This window comes from Drosophila obscura, unplaced genomic scaffold (assembly GCF_018151105.1).
Source record: "Drosophila obscura isolate BZ-5 IFL unplaced genomic scaffold, ASM1815110v1 contig_150, whole genome shotgun sequence".
Taxonomy (NCBI): domain Eukaryota; kingdom Metazoa; phylum Arthropoda; class Insecta; order Diptera; family Drosophilidae; genus Drosophila; species Drosophila obscura.
This window is the reverse complement of record NW_024542736.1, coordinates 1755781-1773974: the sequence shown is the minus strand read 5'-3', so window position 1 is coordinate 1773974 and position 18194 is coordinate 1755781. Positions and strand designations below refer to the sequence as shown.

Sequence of the window (18194 nt, the reverse complement as noted above, 5' to 3'; positions counted from 1 at the left end):
GCCAGCGATACAAATCTAAACCAAAACTTGCCTCACGGGCCAGCAGGGGCCAGCAGGGGCCAGCAGGGGGGCAGGGCAGGCAGATCTAAGCTCAAAATGAAATCAACGCCAGGAGATACAAATCTTTTGCTATGCAGAAGCTCGTTAATACATTTTTGATGAGACACACACACACACACACAGACACAACAAGTGGCAGAGGCGAATGGACAGCCAGAGCAGGGGGCATCAAAGTTATGAAGAACTTTTCCCCGAGTCCGAAGTGGCACACACACACACATACACACACACACTGACACGGTTTTCAGGGGTTGGGTTGGCTTTTGAAATGTTTTGCCTGCCCGCCGTCCATAAATCAGAAGCAGAAGCAAAAGCAGCAGCAGAAAACTCGAAACTAAAAGGCTGCCCCCACAGGCAGAGGCACAGATGCAGGAGGGTCAGGTGCTGCAGGATGGCTGCTGGGCGGCAAACTACAGTTAAATATGTTGTAACAAATAAAGTACATCAGCAATGGGGCAAATGCTCAGATCCAGAGCCAGAGGCGGAGGCAGGGTCAGAGGATATGCGGTAAGGCTTCGGTTCTTTCTGCACGGCAGCTCATTCATATTTATGGCATTTTTGCATTCAGTCGGACATCATTTCGTAATGTGAAGAGAGAGCTGTTACCACCAACCATACTTTGTCAGTGCCTCCTTCTACTTCTCCTTCTGCTTCGCTCTCCCCTTCCACGGTTATGCTGTCTCTTTCTGTTACAGATATCATGGCAATTGGCACGTGGCTCATACGCAGGACTAGGACTCCTGCTTCCTTCCTGGCTGTCCCTTTTGGCCGGACCACTGCTGCTGGTCTTTATGCTTTGGTCATTTATGAAGCTCATAAATTTACACAAAAAATTCTTCCCTTTGGTTGGCGCAAAAATTACGGGACCAAAAAAAAAAACAAGAAATTGTCTAATAAACTTTGCAATAAATTCGAACATAAATTTTATACACCGAACCGAACCGAAGCCCGAAGTTCAAGCGTTAAAACTATGCCAACAAAAGCCATTAATTCCAGTCAGCAGAAATGAAGTAAAGTGTCAGTTATGTCTGCTCGAAGGGTATGGGGACGAGGTGGTGGTGGTGGTGGTTCCAGGGCTAAGAGCTGAGACAGCGGAAATTAAATGCTGCCACTGGCAGTTACCTCCCCCCCAGAGGACTCTTCGTTCCATCGTGTTTTTGTTGTTCTTTTTGTGGGATGGGCAATGGGGATGGGTATGGGTATGGGGTTCTGGCTTGTCCAATGGCTGCTACTCATAATTAGATGATTTAAAGTTATCGCAAAAGTTGCAGTTGGCTGCCTGGTGGCTGTTTGCAACCAGGTGGTGGTGGTTGGGTGGTGGTGGTGTTGGCGGGCGTGGCGCAGGTAGTGGTTCACCCTCACTGGGCTCCGACAGCGGTTCAATTCACTTTGCCGCTTGCCAAATGTCTCTCAACGCTTAATTGCAAAGTTTTCTTGCCAGCAAAGTGATTTCCCTGAACTTTGCCACATAAATTATGCGATTTTTAAACAGCAAAAGTGGGCAGAGGGGAGAGTGGAGAGTGGAACGGAGTGGTCGAGTGCCAGTGTGGCAGTGTGGCAGAGTGGGTTAGTTCTCGCGCGAGTTGGCCAAACTTGAAGACAACAAATACTCCTACATATACGAGTACTCGTAATTTGCCATTCATGAAATTCACTTTGCAGCGTTGAAATGTTCGAATGGGCCGCGGGCTCTCAATTTGGCCTCCGTATCGCGCTTTCCTTTGCTTTGCTTTGCTCCACTCCGGCACATCCTTTGCTGCTCCTCTGCCACTAATGTATAATGAGGACACACGAATCTGATACTGATGATCTCTCTGCCCTCCCCCCCTTTGGCAGCCTCTTGTGGCACACTCTGGTCGCCCCTCGTGTGTCGGGGGCGGGTCTATGTTTGCCTGTATGCAGAATGGATTAAAAAACTTTTGATTAACCTTATCAAAAGCAAAAGCTGTGTAAACATCGCACAGGGCAGAAGCGGCGGCAGAGCAATCAGGACGTCGACAGGACGCCAAAGAGAAGGCGAGGTCGAAAGTCAAGGGATCGAGGGATAAGGGCGAAAACAGCGCCAAAAGACTCATACAAGTTTTTAAAAGAAAATAAGTAACTTTTTGACAGCCTGCTGCTCAGCACACACTGCCACATACTCGCTCTGCCAGCCACTCTGCCACACGAGCTAAACTGTTGTTGGGGTGTTGCTGCTGCTGCTGTTGCTGCCGCCGCCGCTGATTCTGCTGCTTCTGCTTCTGCTTTTTTTTTTTGTTTTTATTTTTTAGCTCTTTGCACAAAGCAAAGCAAAAGTTTGCTTTTTTAAAAAGGCAACTCTCTTAGCCTTTTGCCAAGGCGCTGATGTTACGTTGTTGATATACGACTATCTGTGTGTGTGTGTGTGTTCTGGGTAGGAGTGTGTCTGTAATAAAGGCAAATAAATTAAAATAAATGTAGGTAAAGTCGAGAAGGTGGAAGCTTAAAAGTTGCCAGATATTGATGGAAATACTGGCAAGAACAAGCGAGGAAAGGGTAGATGGGGCTAGTGCGGAAGACTTTTTCGTATACCCTTAAAGAATGATGTTTTTGAAGTTTATGTACCGTGCGTTGTTTTGATATTTTTGTGAGTCCAAACTCAAACAATATCAAAAATTCTCAATGACTTTAAAAATTGGTTTTTGGGAGCATCCAACCAACTCAGAAATTCCTATTTGTTAACTCACTGAAAGGATATGAGATTGATCTTTTCATACCACTCATCTTTTAACTCTCGGATATTTTCTATATCCAACAGAAATATGCCAAAAATCTGGTCCTGTGGTTACGCTTTGAGAGGCGGCAGCAGCACTTGATTGCCAGCCAAATTACAGCTTTCATCAATTGCAAAATTCGAACACAGTCAGAACCCTGTCTAGTCTGCCTCTGCCACATGCAACAACAACAACAACACTATCCACTTGGCATTCATGGGGCATGGGGCAACATTGAATTAAAAATTGTTGAACGAACTGGCTTATGTGCAAATAAATGTTTGCAATGAGCAAAGGCAGCAATTTGTTTCATTTTACATTTGACTTGGCTCTTGTTTGTCTGGGAATTTTCCAAACGGAATGAGTGGGGAAGGGTGTGGTGTGTGTCTCTTGTTGTTTTTCTGTTTCCCTGTTTGCTCTTCTTACAGTTGACTGCAATAAAACCGCAATTTGCCAGGACTAACGCCAGGCCCTTGAAGCAGGCGCTCACGCATCTGTGTCACATCTGTGTGTGTGCGTATGTGTGTGTGTGTGTGTGTATTGAAATGTTTCTCAAGTGTCGCACCTTTTACGCATCGCATTTGTAGGCAGCAGGCAGCAGACATTTCCATCGGATATCAGAGAGGGGCTGCCAACACGTTTGCACAGTTAAATGTCCTTATCGTTGAGGCGTCGCACTTCAATCAGTTTGGGACATCAGGGCGTGTATGTGTGTGTTTGTGCTGTGCGGCAAGGTGATGTGATGTTCTTTCGCCTGGAATTAACATGCCACATTTGACGGGACTGTGCTTCCATCTCTGATGTCTTTATCATTGCGATACACTTTATTCTTGCCTCCAAATGAGCATTACTTGATTACCCGCAATTATTGTTACTGCCTTTGTGCCGCAGATACACACACACGCACACACATATATGCAGCCATTGAAAGGGGGCACATAATTGCCGGCGCATATGCGGCTGCCGCTGACAGCGCTGCTTTAAGCATACTTGACATTAGTGCGGTGGCTGCCACAGCAGCTACAGCAGCAGCAACAGCAACAGCAACAGCAATGGTGGCTGCAACTGAGACTGCGGAAATTTTAGGTCAAAATGCTACCAAAAACAAAAAACAAAACAAAAACTTTAAAAAATACTTTCACCCACATGCGAGTGCGAGTGCGAGGGCGAATGTGTTAGTGCACTTGTACATAAATGCTGTAGCAGCAGCAGCAGCAGCAGCACAGCAGCGGCAGCTCGGAGCAGTTATGCGCTGCATTTAATTACGGCTGGTACAGTACACTGGGCGGTGGTGGGGGTTTGCAGTCGGAAAAGTTTTCGCGTTCGGCCTCCGCCGTGGCTGCTGCAAGTTGCGCTTTGTGCCAGCAAAAAAAAAAACCCAAAACGCATTTCATTAACACAGCTCAACTTCGCGGCAACAATAGCAACAATTGTAGCAGCAGTGGCAAGAACAAGGCACACAAAATGTGGCCAAACAGGCGGAGAATTTTCATTTTTTTCATATGTATGTACACGTTGTGTACTTCTTGTGCATGTCGCCAAACATTTAGCAGTGAGGAAGGGGGTGAAGGGGCTAGAGAGGCACTTTAGCCGTGAGCCAAAACTTGCCACAGACACACACAGGCACATGCACATGGACATGTGCAGCACTCTCTCCCATGTACTCCAAAACCCGCCGACGACGACGGCGACCTCAATTTCCAGGCGCATAAACACTTTTTATTTTTTTATGCAAAATAAAATCGCTTTACTTTTGTGCAGCGCATTGACCGAAATTTACTATATATATTGAGATATGTTCATACGTACACACATATGGATATACACACAGAGAAAATTAAGAATATTTTTTTTATGATTCGATGGAAAATAAAAAAATTTCTGATATATTTTTTCAAGAGGGGGCACGTTGCTATCGGATCATTATTACACCTGACTTTAGAAAATAAATAACTAGAGAGCAAATAATAAAAATTTGATACCTGTATAAAAAATATAAAAGTGATTAAAATTTTCATTTAAATTTCCTCTTCAAATGAATCAAAGTAATTTTGTTCGAGTGTAATATATGTAGATACAACAGACAAAGTACATACATATATTTATTTTAAAATAAATCAAGATACGCTGAAATATTTTATGGAAATAAATGTGATACACAAAGCAGAGAGACAAATTCTAGTTAATTGGCCAGTGGCGCCCCCCGAGAGAGCAGCGTGCCACAAAAATGTTGAAATAAAAGTCCACAGCGGATCAACATGCTGTTTGTACGCACACACACACTAGTAGTATATCCCCCCAAGAGCTCTGCCAGAGGGCAAAAGAACAGCAACAATGGCTTGGCAGTTAATATTTAACAAGGGAAATGGAGAGGAGCATCAGGACACAGCCGAAATGGAGATACTCTACTGGAATAGCACGGGAAACCCAGCAGCAGCAGCAGCAGCAGAGCACAGTAATTATCCATCCATTGAATCGAATTATCTGAGTTCTGATTTTGATATTAAATTACGGGAAATATTGATCAAGAAATACAATTTCATTTCAGTTGATGCCAGGAGAAAACGGTGTCCAGGGGGGAGGGGAAAGGGAAATATCTGTCATGTCGACGACATCGACATCGATATCGACGCCGTTGTCCGGCAGACGCTTGGCGACAGCCTGCCCCGGACATGCACACACATACATTTATACGAACTTACTGCCTCCTACTCCTCCTCCGCCTGCCACATGCCTGCCACACGCAAAACAGCCAGAGAAGAGAGTGGAGGAGGAGTCAATACGTTGCCTTAATTGCTTACAAGTTGTTTGCCATGTTGTTGCCGGAGCATGTTTATCGTTTAAAGTCAAGTGAATTGACCTCAGCGCGAATGACCCACTGGACGGAGGCAGAGACTGAAAAAGGACTCACTCACTCACTCCACACCACTCCCTCCCTCTCCACTGCCTCATGGCGGCCCAGACTGTCGGCATTGATTTTTATGGACCCCAGAGATACTCATCGTGGAAGCACAAGAGCCGACCACTTTATGACTTTTTTAATTACTTATTTTGCTTAAAATTGTGTAGTGTAGGCAAATAAACAAACTGCAGGATGGAACTGTGGGTGTGTGGGTGTGTGTGTGTGTGTGCGTGCGTGGGTTATAGATACATTTGTATCTAAAGCTTAAACACACACACACACACAGACACATATACACTAGCACAAAAATATGGCTGCGTTTATAGGCAAATAAAATAATGAAAATTGCGATACGAGAGAGCTCCATTCCATGGCATGGAGGGAGCCAAGCAACCCAAAGGTCCTTTTGTTTGTCTTTTATTAGGACCGTAAAAATCTTCCATGTTGCCTGCCACGTCCTGCCACCGTCCAGCTTCTCGTAGTCGTGGTTGCGCCTGCTGCCGCTGCCGCTGCTGCTGCTGCCAGCCACTTGACCAGGCCCAGGACAATGACGACAATAACGATGTCGCTATCCCCGACCTTTTGTCCATCAGTCGACCGGTCTGGGGGCTTGGGCCACTGCCCTGGACACTGGGCAAATTTTTATATAGTTTACCATATTGTTGTGCCACATTCTGTTGCTGTTGCTGCTGCTGCTGCAAATATTTTCAGAGGAATGAGGACAAAAGGCAAAGTCCTAGCCACAGCATAATTTCGAGTGCAAAGAGTCAGGGCGGGGTAGGGCAGGGCAGGGCTCGTGCTACGGCTGCTGCTCGGCTGCTGCTCTGTGACTCAATTGGAGTGGCTGCTGCTGTGCTGGTCCTGGTCGTGGCCCCTCCAGATGTCTAAATAGACATATGTAAGAGTATGAGAGTTTATATGCAATTCGAGGCGTGGCCACACTTTGATTGTCTTCATTTAGTTGGATTTTATGCTGATTTACTTAGGCCACAGACAGCACAGCACAGCACAGACATTTACGACGCGATAAAATCTGAACGCCAATACATAAACCCTGGCCCATGGCCCATAAACCCTGGCCCAGACACAATGGCCCCCGTGCCCCATGGCCCACCGTGCCCCATGGCCCACCGTGCCAACCCCCAATGGCTGCCGAAAGTCTCGTATCACCGATTGCAGGAAGCAGCTGCTTCAATTTTCAATCGCCAATTCATTGGTGGCTCACATTTTCGACGATTTAAATTAATTTCAAATATCATTTCTCACTTGGCGGACGACCCTGACCCGTGCCAGCAATGCTCTCTATGCCTGCCCGATGCTGCCTTCATTCCTGCCACCTAATGAATATTTAAAATGCTGCACGTTCCACTAACACAACGGTGCGGTGGGTGCTAGAAAAGAGAATATATGGCAGGACTCTTTTCAACTGCTGTTGCTGTGGCAGCACATTCAATGAAAATTTTCCAGCATATTCCTGGCTATTTCTAGCCATTTGCAAGGGGACACCCATCACAGAAAAAGAACACCAGAGAATGTGAAATTTATTTAGGCATAACCCGAAAATCGATTTCCATTGAGTGCGACTCTTCTCTACTGGGTTCTGGCTGAAATTGAATATAAATCAGGCGATTTTCTGTGTGATTTTATATGCGAAAAATGTCCTCTTTCTACTCGTTCTTTGGTGGGTAGCCAGAAGCAACAGTGTTCAACTTTTTGATGTCTTTATTGCTGCTTTCCAATCCACTGACCTCCCCACATTGGGGGCGCCTTTAAAGTAATTAAATTTTCGCGGTATTACGCATACGCCACTTGGTACAGAAGCGGAGTAACATTAAGGGTTGGCTGCGGGCTGTGGGCTGTGGGATGTGGTATGTGTTTGATTGTGCGGCTTGCTGGCGCCTGATGCTGCCACACTATGGGTGGTTGCAAGGAGGACTTACTCGCGGCCTTTGTTTCCGTCTCCCATCAAGAACGTCTGATTCGCTTCATCCCATTCCCATATCCCATGGCATCCTCTCGTCTTCTCTCAGCTCCGCTCACTTCTTCTCGTCTCGTCTCATATCAACAATGTTGCTAAGCTGCCAGCATCAGCCATCAGCTACTCCCAGCGCTGCTGCGCCGTGGTTACAGCGTTGAAATAGCAGAAATTTTGATTTTACGACCTTGTTGCCCGTCATTAACGTTATTTTATGATGACGCTGATACGACCGCGAAATATTGTGGAGGAGCTGATGCTGATGCTGCTGGCTGCTGGCTGAAGAAGAAGAAGCTGCCCACACAGAGCGGAGAGAGGAGCCTCTCTGCCGCTGGAATGGGATATTGTGATATTGTGGAAGGGAAGGGAAGGGAAGGGGCATGGAAAAAGTTATTATGTTTCTGATGTCTAAGTAAAAAACCAATAAATGTTAATGAAAATCCCAAAGAGACAAAGTTTAGTTTGAGTTTGAGTTTGAGTTTGCGGCATGCTGCATGCGGCATGAGGCATTGAACATAAGCTGATAATATTATTGCGGCTATTAATGGGCTCATGGTTTTATGGCTGTTTTAATCGCTTTTGTTACAGTCGCCCTTGCCCCATACAATAGACCACAATAAAAAGAATGCTTAGGTTGCGTGTGTGTCGCCCCCGCCACCCCTCCCAGTGCCTGACCCTTTGTATGACTTAGCAGCAACTTGCAACTTTTTGTTGGCGGCCAAAGGTAAAAACTAATTGCAAAACCAAACGCACATCCAAGTAGGTTTCAGCATTCAGCTTCAGCTCCTTCTGCAGCTTCAGCTTCCGACTCTGACTCTGACTTAGGCAAGGTGTGTGGCTGCTAGCTGGCTGCTGCACAGGAGAAAAGCAATTTAGCAAATTCCTTGGCGTTTGGCAAATAGAAAAGCCAACTTATACCGCTCTCTCTCTCTCTCTATCCGCATGACCTTCTGCAAAATCAATTTTAATGATACCCAAGCAGCTTCTTCAATGGCAAGTGGGAAGGGAGAGTGCGAGAGGCAAACGGCAAGAAGTGGCGGCAGAGTAAATGGCGCGTCTATAAAATGCCACAGCAGTTCACTCCCCTCCTCTCCGTGGCTGTCTCATTGCAACATATGCATTGTGTGGCCCTGTGGCACACAGCTGCTTTTGTGTTGTGCCTTCAGCTGTGTGGGGGGTGACAATAAAGTAGCAAAAGCCGCAGATTTGATGTCCCTGCCATCTAATTATTTTGTAGAAAATATTTTTATGGAACGGCAGCATACCCAGTGGAAAATACGAGCTAAAGAAATGTGTCTCGGGCTCGTGTGCCACACACAGAGTCTTTAGTTTAAGTATTTCCTTTGAGTGCATTGCAAGTCCCTCAACTAAGTTGTTATATTTACACCTGTGTGTGTGTGTGCCGCCCGTCTCTCTGCCATTGGGTCTCCCCCCCGTTTGGGTACCGAGTGCTGCTGCTGGCTTGTCGCAATTAACGTTTCGCGGAAATTCCTGGCAGGCACTCGGCTCAGAGGGGCAACGAGATGCAGCGATGCAACGTAGACAACGCATTGGGGCGTGAACAGCACGGAAGTCGGCTGTTCGTCCCCACTCCGGTGGCATTTACGTGCTTTAAGGTCTAAGGACATCAGCAGCCTGCCTGCTTTCTTTGACCTTCTTTCTGTGCATGTGGATGAGTGGGTGTGTCTGCGCTGCAAAATTGTTGCATGACATTGTTCCATTCCACTGCAGCATTGAGTGTTTTGTTGTTGTTGTCGCTGTTCGTGTTCGCTGTGACAACTGACGGCCTATTTGCGTGTGCCACAAAATGCCATATGCTGGAGTTCCAGCAGGCAAAACAATTGCTGCCATTACAGTTTGTAATTTGGTAATCAGCCATAGGAATCTGCATAATGGCAATTGGAGCCCCAATCCTGACTGCTGCTCCTGCTCCGGCTCCTGCTCGTATTCCTGCCACCACATCCTTTGCTCTCATCGTCGACGTCGTCCTGTGGCAAGTTAGGTAAACATGGCAAGAAAAGTTGCCAACTTTTAATTGAAGTGAAAACGACGATAACGACAGCATTGTTGGGGATCTGGGACTACGGATAGCTCCTGTAGCTTTGTTGCCAGCCCGCTGGGATGTGGATGTGCTCCACTCTCTCTCTCTCTGTCTCTGCCTCTGCCCCTGCCTCTCTTTCCCTCACTCGTAGTTACATATGGAGCATGGAGCAAAAACAGTTGCGGAATTGCTTTTTAAACCCACAGAGCGGCGCATAAAAAATCAGCACAGCCCCGCACTCTGGGGGCCTCTCCTATTCGGATTGCGAATGGTCCAAAGAATGGATGATGGGGTCGTCAGAGGGGTGGAGTGGTGAAGGGGTGGGGGCGTTAGGGAGTGGGAGGTTTAAGCCTTTAAAACGTGAAACTTTTGAGCCGCTTCAAGTTTTAGCCAAGCGTATTTGCCTTTGTGGTCGCCACTCGCCGCCCGTCCCGTCCCAGCTGACATGCAGGCAAATATTCTATATACATTCTTCTTGGGTAGATTGGGGAGCGGGGGGCTTAAGCATGGACTTGGGGTTGGGGGTTAAAGTTTGCATTTCATGCATGCTGTAGAGAGGCCTGGGACTGGGACTGGGATTTGCGGGTCAACCTGTTGCCTGGAGGACGGTGGCAGCCGCCGTAAACATTAGACGCGGGGGCTATCAATGCGGGGGCTGCGCGATAGCGTTGCCATAAGCAGGCAACGGCCTTGAAAGGATAGTTCAGGGATGGCAGATGTCAGAGCAGCAGGCTGGCATGGTGGCAGGATGGCAGCACGGCATTGTTTGCATTGGCACACGCAAATATGTTGGAAGCTCCAGCTGGGGGCCAAGGCACGCGCCAGAGTGCGACATTCGTGACGTCGCATTCAGGACACTGTTTTCATCCTCTCCTTCCCCATGCATTGCCATGCTTTGATTTATTGATTCTGGTCTGGGCATACAGCATACCAAATGAGAGACAATATTTGCCTCGGCCTCCAGTGGCCTGGCCTAGCCTGCTGCTGGCCCACATGTGTGCCACCAAAATGATGCCACCAACAGGAGGCGGCTCTATGCTCGGTGCTCGGGCTCCTCTGTTCGTATCAGTGTCAGTGTCTTCCATTAGCTGAAACACCACCCGAAACGCCCACCCGCCACCGCATTTTAAATATGGAGCAGCTGCATGGCACCATCTCTGGCTGTGTGCCTCCAAATGACGCAAGTTCAATTAAATGAAAGCCTCAGCATATTTCTTACCCGCTAGACAGTTCCGGCGCCAGACGCCGCCGTCTGCTGGCGGCGTTGTCTGCTGCAAGCAAAAAGAGAGATGGGAAGACGAATTAAATTACATTTAAAGCGCGAGCTGCAAAAAAAAACCCCCCCGACCAACAAAAGAAAAATGAAAAGAAGAAATAAATTGGCTCAGTAAAACAAAAAAAACACCAAAAAATCATACAATTGATGTGGCGAAACCAAACGAAAAAAAAAACTGAAGTTCAAGATATATCTATGTATATACGAACTGAAGATACACTAAAGACAATTCCGCGAAAATTGGGAGACAGACAACAAGCGGATTTCCAGGAAGAAGACTTGACCAAAAGTTGGAGGGGGACGAAAAAAAAGCGCAAGGACTGTGAAATAATACGAGCAATTTTCCCGTTGAACTTTCCATAATTCCGAATCGGCCCGAATGGCTGAAGAAATACTTATCCTCTTAAGTGGGAAACGAAGATGCCATTGCCATTCATTCGCTCGTATCACGATTACAGGGCAGGGCGTATCCACGTGCTCGTACTGGCACTCGCATAAAAAGAAGCCGACAAAGTGCCCGCGCAATGAAACGAAATAAAATCAGAGGGTGGCGGCGCAAGGGGGAAAAAAGGCAAAGAATGAGATAAAGTGCGAAGCAAAAAATAAGGCGGGGAAGGAGGAAAGGCAGCTGCCAATAGAGTGGACAGAGGCAGAGAGAGGGAACAAATGAAACGAAGAAGCCCATGTGGAGCAGGCAGATGTCAAAGACGAAGTCGCAAACGAACGCCAGAGATAAGTAACAAAAAAAAGAGCAAAATTAAATTGGACATTTATCAAGAGATCCCTATTGATGCTCCATGCAAAAAGAAGATGGAAAGGGAAATGCTAAAATCCACACTTGGAAAAAGTAAGAAAAAAAAAAAAGGGAAAATAACATACAGCCAAGTCGGAGCGTTTAGAGTGCCGTTTGGGACTCAGTTTCTATTTAAGAATTTTGTATTTAGCCAGAGCCAATCCACAGATGCGCTTCAAATTAATCTCTGGTTCAATATGGCTATAATAATCCTGCAATCAAACAAAACTAATTATTCTCTATGTTTCGTTTTGAGTTCTTCTGCTTCAATTTCTCTGAGTGCAGCCAGGACAAATAACAGATACAAAAACGAATACCAGTTACAGATACACACACACACACACGTTAGAGGAGGTGGAGGAGCAGGAGTTGGAGTGTTATGGGAAAGTTAAGTGGCCGCCAAACGTTGAACAGAACAAATTCGTTCAATTATTGTTTTGAGCGAAAAGTTTTATTGCCGGACACGATGGAAATAATTTAAATGTGGCCGTGAGGGCACACAGCACACGGCATACAGCGGACTGCCTCCAAACGACTCCAAGACACGCGGGCATAAATTAAAGTCAGTCTTCGGGGCAGCTGGGACCTGGGGCAGTGCTGGGGGAGTGGTGTTCCCCCGCCAAGGGATCAGCCACTAATTACGGCTATTAGTGGAGCGGCAAGCAACTGAAGGAGCGGCTGAAACAATTACGGCCTCATTTAATCACCTGCTGAAAATGTAATTATGTTGCATACTTTTTCGGGAGGCAGGCGCTTCGTTTCACACGATTCCCCAAACCCTCAACATTATCGTACGGCAAGGGGAAGAAAACTCGCAAGAAAAACAAGAAATCCAAATCCCCTCCAGGGGAGTGCTGGTCTCGGTCTCGGTCGCGGTCCCTGGTGTGTGGCATGAAATGCTGGCTGGCAACGCGATTTGGAATTTATTGCATGAAATTAACTTTTGCAAAATAATTCACATAACTTTGGGGTGTGCCGAAGGGCCGGCCGAAGTGGCTTAATAAAATAATTTATGATTTCGGCCAGAGGCCCATTTTTGGGGGCACCCCACTGCGACGCAGCGGTTGCCACTTGTCCGAATCTGTCTGGCTCCATGACACTCCCCACACACACAGTCACAGTTACAGCCACAGCCAGTAGAGAAACCGTTGAAACCTTTGACTCAACTTTTGCAACGCACCTTTACACACATACACACACCCACTCAAACAGAGAGAGAGAGAGAGAGAGCAAAAGAGAGACAAATGCCTTTATCAATATCCTTTTGAGGCAGACAGGACCGGACAGAACCCCTTGCAAAAGAAAAGCAAACAAAGTCTAATCAAATGCGACAGCAGTTGCCTTCCTTGGGGCTAAATTCCAGGCTGTCAGTGTATGTGTGTGTGCGTGTGTGTGTGTGTGTGTCCGTTGATGCGTGGCTAATATGCCACTGGGTGGCACGCCCCCCATTTGACCGTACGGACAACTGCGTGACGTGACGGCTGGGGCGTTACGCCGTTGCGGCTCATCCAGCACCCAGCAACCGGCATCCGTCTAGATTCTTTAGCCTGGGATTATCGAAAGGGCGGCCGAAAGTGGCCCCACTTTTTGCTCAGTGAAGCGTTGAAGCAGCGACTGAATCAACAGCTGCCAAACGCTTGGCAAACGCAAATTTATAATATCTTTGTGACATTCTCACGCTTTTTATCAACACATTTCACATGTCATTAGCCATGCTGCTTGAGCAGGGAAAATGCCACTAATCTTGATTTAAATAGATCATCAGCTAGCAAATAACTTGGATGGACTTGGACTCCCCTCAATTCTGGATCTTTGACAATTTTTTGGCATTTGTTTGTGCGTCGGGGAATGAAAAGCTTTTAAATAACGCCAGCGAAAGACAGCGCCATGCCACAAATGTGCGGCGCTCAGAGACCCATTTGAAATATTAACAAAGGGCACAGGTGACGGCGACGGCGACGGCTACGGCGAAGTGTAGGATATTTTTTTTATTTTTTTTTTTCACCTGGAGTTGCACTTGAGCTGACAGTGCAACATGTGCCAAAGAGAGTAGTGGGGGCCACACATGCCACAGACAATTCCGCTAAAAGCTTTACACCCATGGACAGTGCCGGTTGCCAACTTGCGAGTCAAATTAAACGCTCCTTCTCTCTCCCATGCTGCATGCTGAATGCTGCACACTTGAAAAGCGCTGGAGGAGATGTGAGTTTTATCTTTGCCACGCCAGCCACAGCCGCAGCCACACCCGCCACAGAGAGTCGGGTCGCTGTGGCAGTGGAAAACGCAGCAATGCGGCTAAGCATCATAACTCATGCGCCAGCCACATCCGTGTGCTTGTCACTCAAGAAGCGTGAAAAACCTGCCAAGATGCCGCCGAGGAGTCATCTTTTGGCTATGCTGCTGCTTCTGGTGCTGCTGCTGCTGCTGCTTCTGCCTGCATTATGCAGTTGTGTCCCCAAGCACCAAGATGCAGCAGCTGCCGTTGAATGCACTTAACATGTTGTACCACAAAATCGTTGCAGCCATATGCCCCGTGCATATTAATTTGATGGCACTCATATTTATGCCAAAGCAAAACCAAAACCAAAGCCAAACCGTTTGCCATTCCACCGCTTCGCTGTCGCTGCTGTCGCTGCTGCTGCTGCTGTTGTTGCGACATTTTTTGACAAGTTGCAGTCAGAGTTGCAGACACAGTTAGAGGCAGAGGCAAAGGCAAAAGCAGTGGCAGAGTCAGAGTCACATTTGCAATGCAAGCAGCAAGAGGGGGGGTCACAGTACCAAGGAGTGGCCGGAGCAGCTCCTGAAGCCAGAAGCAGCTGTGCGGCTGCTGACACTGTTTTGCATATGGACGGGACGGAGGACAAGTGCAGAAAAAAAAGTAAAGAAAAAAAAAAAGAAATCTGCCAAGCTGGCAATAGACAAAACGGGACAAGGACTCCAGGACTAAGGACATAACCAGAACTATGTACAACTTCCACTCCTTCAAAAAACTGCCCCGCGTTCGCGATTTTTCGTTTTTTTTTTTTGCTCCTCTGCTTGTGGGTGCAACAGCAGGATTCCACTTTAATTATTTCAGCAATGTTGCCGCCGCCGTTGGTAACGACATAAAATTTACATACGCAATTTCATTGTTGCCGCAGGATCTGCTGCTGCCCCAGAACCAGAACCACCACCAACCACCACCAGGATACCCACCGCATAACGCATTTTATATTCAAATTTTTTTCTCAACTGCAGTCTGGCCACCAGGACCCTGCAAATTCTATTCCTCCTTTCTGTTTTTTTTTGTGCTCGTTTCGCTATTTCGTTGTTGTGTGTGTTTTTCCTGGCTGCCAGGATTGTTAGTGCTGCATCGTAATAATCAGTTGCAAGAGAATGCGAATGCGGCATGCAGCCGTTTAAATTTTCTGTCGATACAACAAGCATATTTACCCATGCCCCCGAAAAACACGAGAATATACTTATGGATATGGGGTACTCATAAATGGGGCAGAAAGGCACAAGTTCTGGTTGCTGTTACTGATGTTCCGCCTTGATGTCCTGCAAGATGGTGGAGCATCCATCCACTCAGGCATTGCTTCCCAGTGCCTGCTTTATTATGCATGTTATGCTGAAGTTTGTGCCCCGCCCCCATGCCACAAGGTGATGTCGTTGCACGCTTGAGCAGCAAATCGTCTGTGGGAGAGGCTGGAGAATGTTATCTTGTCCAACTGTCAACAGCTTTTAGGCCTCTTTTTGGGACCGCGTTAAATGTGGCGCAATAATGAGCCGAAATATTTGCATTTCTTTTGGGCGAACCCAAACGAAACGAAATGCAATAAACTGTCAAAGCGAATAGCGAAAGCACAAATAAAAAGTAATCAGAATTTCAGATTCGAGCCATAAAACGAGCGGCAGAGTCGCAGAGGGGCAGTGAGGCAGGGAGAGAGAGAGCTAAAAAGGAATTAAAAAGTGTACTAAATAATTCATTTTCGAATTAAAATATAAATCACTTTCACACCATTTTGTCGGAGTCCGGGACATTGGGCCAGTAGACCCACAGTGTTTCCTTTTTTTTTTTCCAGGACACTTGTTTATTTTATTACGCTCTTTTTTTTGCGTTGGAGCATGGCCGCCCCCATCAAGGGACCGGGGGGACAAACGCCATGCAAATGAGCGACCCGACCCGCGCGTATAGCGAAAATCTTTTTAATATAAAAGTGAATTACTTTTAGCAGCGATTTCCGAGTGTGTCCGTGTCCGCCCCCCAACCAGGACGTCCATTAAAATTGACGAACTGTAAAGGAGGTCTCTCACGCCCACCCAGGGTCCAGGGACTAGCCATAACAGTCTCCACGAGATTGGCAGGCACGAAGGCAGGTCGCGCGCCTTGCGTTATTAGGCAGCTTATTATCGTGTGGCACAGTCTGGGGGCATCATTATCGAGTACTTTGCGGCTATGTCCTGCGCTGCCCCATGCTGCTGCTGCTACTGCGGCTGCCTTTCCTGTCTTGTGCTTCTAGCAAAAGTAATTTTAGTATCCTACGCATTTTTTAATAGGATTGTGTTTTGGGGAATTACCTGAGAAAGGACACAGGCACCCCCGGGGGAGAGCCAACCACAAGAAGAGCTGAACAACGGAAGGGGCGTAAGCAGCACTGTGCAGGGGGGCCAGTGGGGCAGGCACGAGCGGAAATGAAAACGGCAATGGGCACTTTTAATTTCTCAAAATGGCAACTTACTGACATCCGTTGCGCATTCGATTCATTGATTTAATGCAGAGCAACAGCAGAGAGCCACCGGGATCTGGGATCTCTGGGATGTAACTCCTACCCCCTTCCCTTGCTCTCACCCTCACCCACGTCCCTCGCCAACCATCCTTTTGGCCATTCTGGCAGCTTAAGAATTATTGAGACTTGTTGCAAGAGTTCATATCGTGCGAAATAATTCAGAAAAAAGCTATTGGCCATGGCTCTTCCACCTGTTTTACCTTTTTGCCTCTGTTTCTGCCTCTGATTCTGATTCTGGTTCACTGTTGCAGGGTCCAGGCTACTGTCTCCTGGTTGCATGACTCTGGCCACGTTCTCCGCTGCTCTTCTCCCCCCCCCCCTTCCGACGCTTGCTGCCGTGTCATTTGTGTTCTGTGAAATATGCATTCGATTTCTTTTACGCTGCAGCATTTCGCTTATCTTTCAACTGGCAGCCACATCGCATGGCCACATCTCCACTCCCACCAAAGAGACAGAGAGAGAGAGAGAGAGAGAGGAAAGAATATTGCACATAGGGAGCAAATATCACGTATACGCAATGTTGTGGCTCGTTGGGGTTTTCTTTTCACTGCAAATTAGCTGGCAAACCCCCCTTGTGGTAAGGACAGGGGATGGTGCTGCTGCTGCCCCGAAGTGTGTGATAATTTACTCATTTCATGTGCTATTACGAGTAGAGTTGTTCACTAAGGAGGGTACGGCACGGGACGGGATGGGATGGGATGGGACAGTGACTGTAAATTGTATGTGTCGTCTGCTGGGAAGAACTCTTGTTCCAAACTCTGACCCAATGACTCCCACAGCCTTTAGTCTTCAGTTGTTTCCTCTGTTTTATGTTTATATATTCCCCGGTTCTCTCTTGTGCCATATTTATCATAGCTCACTTTTGTGCCGGCTGCGCCTTGTGCCTCGCTTTTCCATGCCTGTCCTTTCCGTTCGTTTCGTTTCGTTTTTTAGTTGAGTTAAGTTGAGTCCTCGGTGTGGCCAGACCGGCTGCTCTCTTCACGCTATCTAATAGCTGCTACTTGGCTCTTGGAAACGAGACCGAGACAATGGCTTCAGCATCCAGCACTTGCTGCACTTGAGCAACTCTTCCTGTGGCATCCACTCGCACACGGACATGGGGCAAGAGCCCCAGCACCATGCTGATGCTGCTGCTGATGCTGCTGCTCTTTTCGGGTGGCAGGACCCCGGCTGTGACCTAAATTTTTACCAAATTGGATAAATTTTTCGCATTTTCGCTGTGCTATTTTTTGCAGCGTTGCGACGCCGCCGCCAACCAAGGCGACTCACATTGTAGTTGCTTTTGTTGTCGTCTCTCCCTCTCCCTCTCTCTCTCTCTCGTTCTCGATTGTTGTTGCAATTTCTCGCCACATTTGATTTATCTCGCCTTATATACAGCATTCCGAGGAGCATCATACACACGAGTATGTGTGTACCCCATCTTTCCCGCCATATCCAGAGCTCTTTTTTTGGTTGATAGTGTTTTGTTGCTTCCGCTTTGTTGCCGGCAACTGCCTTTGCCACTTCTCCATGTTGGTGTTTCTTTCTGCTGCTGTGTGAAGTAGTGACTCACCGCACACGGAACGCTGCTGCTGCTGCTGCCTGTGCTGCTGCTTGTGCCGCTTCTTCTTGTGCTTGTTTTGCCACTTGTATCTACAGAATTGAAT

The 18194-nt window shown here is 47.3% G+C and overlaps 2 protein-coding genes across 5 annotated transcripts in view; one reads left to right on the top strand and one right to left on the bottom strand.

The window, feature by feature from the left end:
* LOC111082595 overlaps window positions 1-18194 on the bottom strand; it is a 60316-nt gene that overhangs the window by 21944 nt on the left and 20178 nt on the right. For 2 of the 4 annotated variants that reach the window (XM_022378819.2, XM_022378824.2), the window contains exon 2: window positions 10930-10981. The gene's annotated coding sequence lies outside the window, so the exon portion shown is untranslated. The remainder of the gene's footprint in view (window positions 1-10929; window positions 10982-18194) is intronic. The other 2 variants (XM_022378831.2, XM_022378837.2) reach the window with 1 other exon arrangement.
* LOC121403815 lies at window positions 4903-5884 on the top strand. The gene is made up of 2 exons (XM_041591634.1): window positions 4903-5247; window positions 5341-5884. Exons 1-2 carry the CDS (start codon window positions 5127-5129, stop codon window positions 5583-5585), a joined length of 366 nt encoding a protein of 121 aa, XP_041447568.1. The 5' UTR covers window positions 4903-5126; the 3' UTR covers window positions 5586-5884.